At 41.0% G+C, this 4,485-nt stretch overlaps 1 protein-coding gene across 1 annotated transcript; it reads left to right on the forward strand.

Moving 5' to 3' along the window:
• Nucleotides 1–37: 37 nt before the first annotated feature.
• On the forward strand, nucleotides 38–3,579 carry LOC114359070 (phosphatidylinositol 4-kinase alpha-like; the record flags this gene model as incomplete). The annotated part of the gene is made up of 6 exons (XM_028313319.1): nucleotides 38–342; nucleotides 705–806; nucleotides 1,068–1,269; nucleotides 1,660–1,797; nucleotides 2,836–2,940; nucleotides 3,388–3,579. Coding segments are annotated over exons 1-6 (924 nt in total), but the record flags the coding sequence as incomplete, so codon positions are not given.
• Nucleotides 3,580–4,485: the final 906 nt, after the last annotated feature.

A 4,485-nucleotide genomic window follows, 5' to 3' on the forward strand; every position in this document is an offset into this window, starting at 1 on the left:
TCGTAAGCCATACATCGATCAAAACAAACTATACACAAAACTAATACTGTCTCTTTTTACAACTATAGGGCTCTGGCCTCAAGAATGGTACGCGGGAGTGAAAGAGATAGCCGTCAAGTCTCCCTTCCTCGTCTCTCAGACTTCACTGCGCTCGGAAATGCGCGAACTTCAGTACACGTCAGCTGTCAGGAACGATTCTGTGTCACAAATTGAGTTGCAGGAGTTGAAGACTCAGATCCTGAACTTGTTGGAACATCCTGCTGATGTGACTGTTATTGTCAACAAGTTGACGTTTGCGCCGTGCATGTATTTACTGAGTGTTTATTGGCTGGAGACTTTAAGGTGAGAAGAATATTGTAATGTTATGATATTTTGAGCCACCCTCTTCAGTGCGTGTTTTGTCCTACATAATGAACAAAAACATGTTAACATTTAAAAAAAAAATGTCTATAATAAAAATTGTTTCACTACACCTTTTTGCTTGCATCAACAATGTTTTTGCTTTCTATGCCCGGTGGAAAACAAGTACGTAGTGAAAAAATTATTTGTGTAGACAATTTTGTTGAATGTTGACATGTTTTTGATGATTGTGTAGTGTAAAACATGCACTAGAGACCCGGCTTTAGTACTTACCTCCATGGTTTTAAATTAAACAATTTTATGTACACAAATGCGTGATTTTTTAATCGTATTATATATTTTAGGGTTACGAACTCTCCAGAGCCGAGTTTACAGCCGATCATAGAGTATTTGAGTGACACCGCGCTTCAGAAAGACAAGAGTGGGATGTGGCAATGTGTTGCCAGGTAAGAATTATTTTTAAGGCTACACAATTGAGCTGTTTTTTATGAAGTTGTGTCTTGCAATTACATTTCTTTTAAATGAATGTTTCGAAATCTTGTTACACACTTGTTTTGTTGTCTTCTTGACTCTTTTGTGCGTTTTTAACATATTGATTCTACACACATATTATAAACATTTTATCCATCTGAAATAATTCACAATTTGAAAAAGTTGTATACATAGACGATAGGTGTGTGATTCAAACCAAAAAAATATTATTACAGCGTCGGCGATAAAGTATTCCAAAAGTTCCTTGACGTAATGTCAGAGAAGGTCAAAGACGAGTCCCGGGAGAGAGAGCTAGAGAGTCACGCCCAGTTCCTACTGGTGAACTTCAACCACATCCACAAGCAAATCAGAAGGGTCGCCGACAAGTGGCTGGCCGGCTTGGTGGACAGATTTCCTCATCTCTTATGGAACTGTAGGGTAAGTTGACAACAGACTTCTTTAAAGAGAGCTGGAAAGCCACGACCTATTTCTGATGGTGACCTGTATTTCACCTGATGGAAAGCGATAACCAGACGGAAGGTTGAAAGCGAGCGTCACCCAGAATCTTCAACCCTGAGGAACTGGCTATTATATCTCCAACTGCCGAAACACAACAATGCAATCATTGTTGTTATACGACGATGATGATGTGATGTTTGACAAATCCTGAGTTAATAATAATAATAGTTCTTGGAAGGCTTCTCTCAGGCTCCATATGCTTCCCTGGAATCTTCCCAATATAGTGGTTTATGCCAACTTGCAATCACTACCTTATCTTAGACGTTATGATTTTTTTCAGTCTCAACGAATAATTTAATAAATTCACAGGTGCTATGGTCAATGCTGGACATCCTTCAAGTGTTGAGCTTCAGTCTGGAACTTGACGCGAACCAAGAAACACCTCTGTTGAAGGTGCCCGGCACTGACTTCACTCTACAGCTGCAAGACACGTTGGAAGGGAGAGAGGTACGTATTGTGATTGAAATATGGGTTAGAATTGCGTGACGACTTTGTTAAAATAATATTGACATTGTATGCTCTATTATCTTATCCTCTTTAAGGACGTAGTACACTTAACAACGTCAATGTAACCGTATCAACTCGAGGCGGTCAGTATTCTTCGAATGAAACTCCATACTGCAACGCATACTTATCCGCACCGTAACGTAAACGCCTCGCCTCGAAGTTGACAGCGTGCGAAAGGCGATACGCTGTTTATCCCTTTCCTAGTTGATAAGTCGGCTATGACCTTTATCGTTAAGATACCATGAAGTGACTGTGTTTCATGTACATAAATGTAGCACCTACGGAACTTGCTTTAATTACGGGCGGGGCGCACAAGGTTCGTAGAATAATTTATTGATAACCATTGAGGCAGAAAAGTTCTCGATATAGTGATGGTTCGGGACTATACCCACCTCTCGTTCTTACCTCTGAAACTCCTGTGTAGCCAGGATCTACAGCTTGACCGCCACAAAAACCCAACCAATGAAGGTCAAGTTTATTCCGGGGGAAAGTTAAACTGTCATTGGACCCGCAACGAAATTAATCAGAAGAACATAGGAGGAGTTCGAAATTAAAGTAGTATAATGTAGGTTGTAGGTTCGTCGGCCGTTTGGTGTAGTGGTTCAGAACGGACTACTATGCCGAGAGGTCCCGGGTTCGATTCCCGGCCGGGCAGAAATTGAAATGTTGAATTTTAATTTCTGTGACGGGTCTGGGTGTTACTATGTATATTATGTATGTATTTAAAAAAAAAAAGTATATAAGTAGTATATCCGTTAAGCTAGCACCCATAACACAAGCATTAAATTGCTTACTTTGGGGCTAGCTGGCGCTGTGTGAAATTGTCCAAAGATTTATTTATTATTATTATTTATTATTATAGGAGGTACCCGGATGCGGGTAGCGCAGGCCCAGACTTTGTGGAAATCTTTGTTTTTTTATTATTAGTAGACGTGTTTCGTTGAAACAAACCATAATACTGCTATTATTATTTTATAGAGCATTGTAAAAGACTTCGCGGACCGCTGCCATGGTATTGTTCAAGAGGCTATGAAGTGGGCGCCCCAGTCGACAAGGTCGCACTTGCAAGAATACCTCAACCAGGTAAGTTTTATCCTATATGCATACGCAAAATTACCTTAGTGACTGTAACTTGCATTTATTATTGCATTTAAGACCTTAATAGGATATTATTAGCGTGTCTGAAAAAAATAAATTATGTGACTAAACGCGTTGATAATAATTTTCAAACAAGATGTAAAAAGGTGGATTTAAAAATTTTGCCTCACCCAAACTCCATGCTCAAAAGCCATGTGATTTCCTCATAAATGTGTTGCTTTCGATACAGCTTGTGTGCAGCCTAATGGCAGCGATTCGATTTGAAACTGTAAAATCTTCTAGATCCCAAACTCAACGCTCTGGCACCACTGTGGTCTATCCTTATCCACGGGCGCGTTATTAGGCGCTACAGGCCTCAAATTCTAGCACTTAAAACACGTGTATATGCCAAATTGTCAGTATTTGATTTCAAACTTTAAAATCTTCTTCTAGGTTCCAAACTCTACACTCTGGCACCACTGTGGCCTGGCATTAGCTACGGGCGCGTTATTAGGCGCTGCAGGCCTCAATCGTATGTCGGCGCCTTTACCCCGCGCTGCGTTGGACAAGCGGCCGCCTTGCGTGACTCAAGACTCGGCTGCTTTGTTGGCTGTAGTATCACAACGAAGTCGGTATGCGGGCGAGGTGAGATGAACCTTTATTACTATATTCTGTCTCAAGTAGACTCAAATAGAATTACGTTAGAACGTCAAATGTTTCGGCCAAGTTGGTCTCAATCGTATGTCGACGCCTTTACCCCGCGCTGCGTTGGACAAGCGGCCGCTTTGTGTGACTCAAGACTCCGCTGCTTTGTTGGCTGTAGTATCACAAAGGAGTCGATATGCTGGAGAGGTAAGACAACCCTTTGTAAGTAACTTTTCTCTCAAGTAGCCTCAACACGAACTACGTTAGTAGAACGTCAAATATTTCGGCCAAGTTGGTCTCAATCGTATGTCAGCGCCTTTACCCCGAGCTGCGTTGGACAAGGGGCCGCTTTGAGTGACTCAAGACTCGGCTGCTTTATTGGCTGTAGTGTCGCAACGAAGTCTATATGCGGGCGAGGTGAGATGAACCTTTATTACTATATTCCGTCTCAAGTAGACTCAAATAGAATTACGTTAGAACGTCAAATGTTTCGGCCGAGTTGGTCTCAATCGTATGTCGGCGCCTTTACCCCGCGCTGCGTTGGACAAGCGGCCGCCTTGTGTGACTCAAGACTCCGATGCTTTGTTGGCTGTGGTATCGCAATGAAGTAGATATGTTGGCGAGGTGAGATGAACTTTAAAAGCAGAGTAATAAGGACCAGTTTAGTTTTTAGATTTGGAGTGCGGCTTTGTTGGCCGTTGCATCCAGGGTTGCATGATTTAAATCACGATTTTTATTGCATGATTTTTTTAATAACAATCACTGATTTAAATCAATATACTAAAATGGAATTAATGCAACGCTGGGAGTGCACATTAATCAATTGTAATGTTCAAAACAATGTTAATATTAGGTGTTCAAGTATGAAATAGACGTTCTGTATGGAAAATTAGAAAAAAATATTTT

Source organism: Ostrinia furnacalis, unplaced genomic scaffold, assembly GCF_004193835.3.
Source record: "Ostrinia furnacalis isolate ACB-3 unplaced genomic scaffold, ASM419383v2 OfSCF4226, whole genome shotgun sequence".
Taxonomy (NCBI): Eukaryota; Metazoa; Arthropoda; class Insecta; order Lepidoptera; family Crambidae; genus Ostrinia; species Ostrinia furnacalis.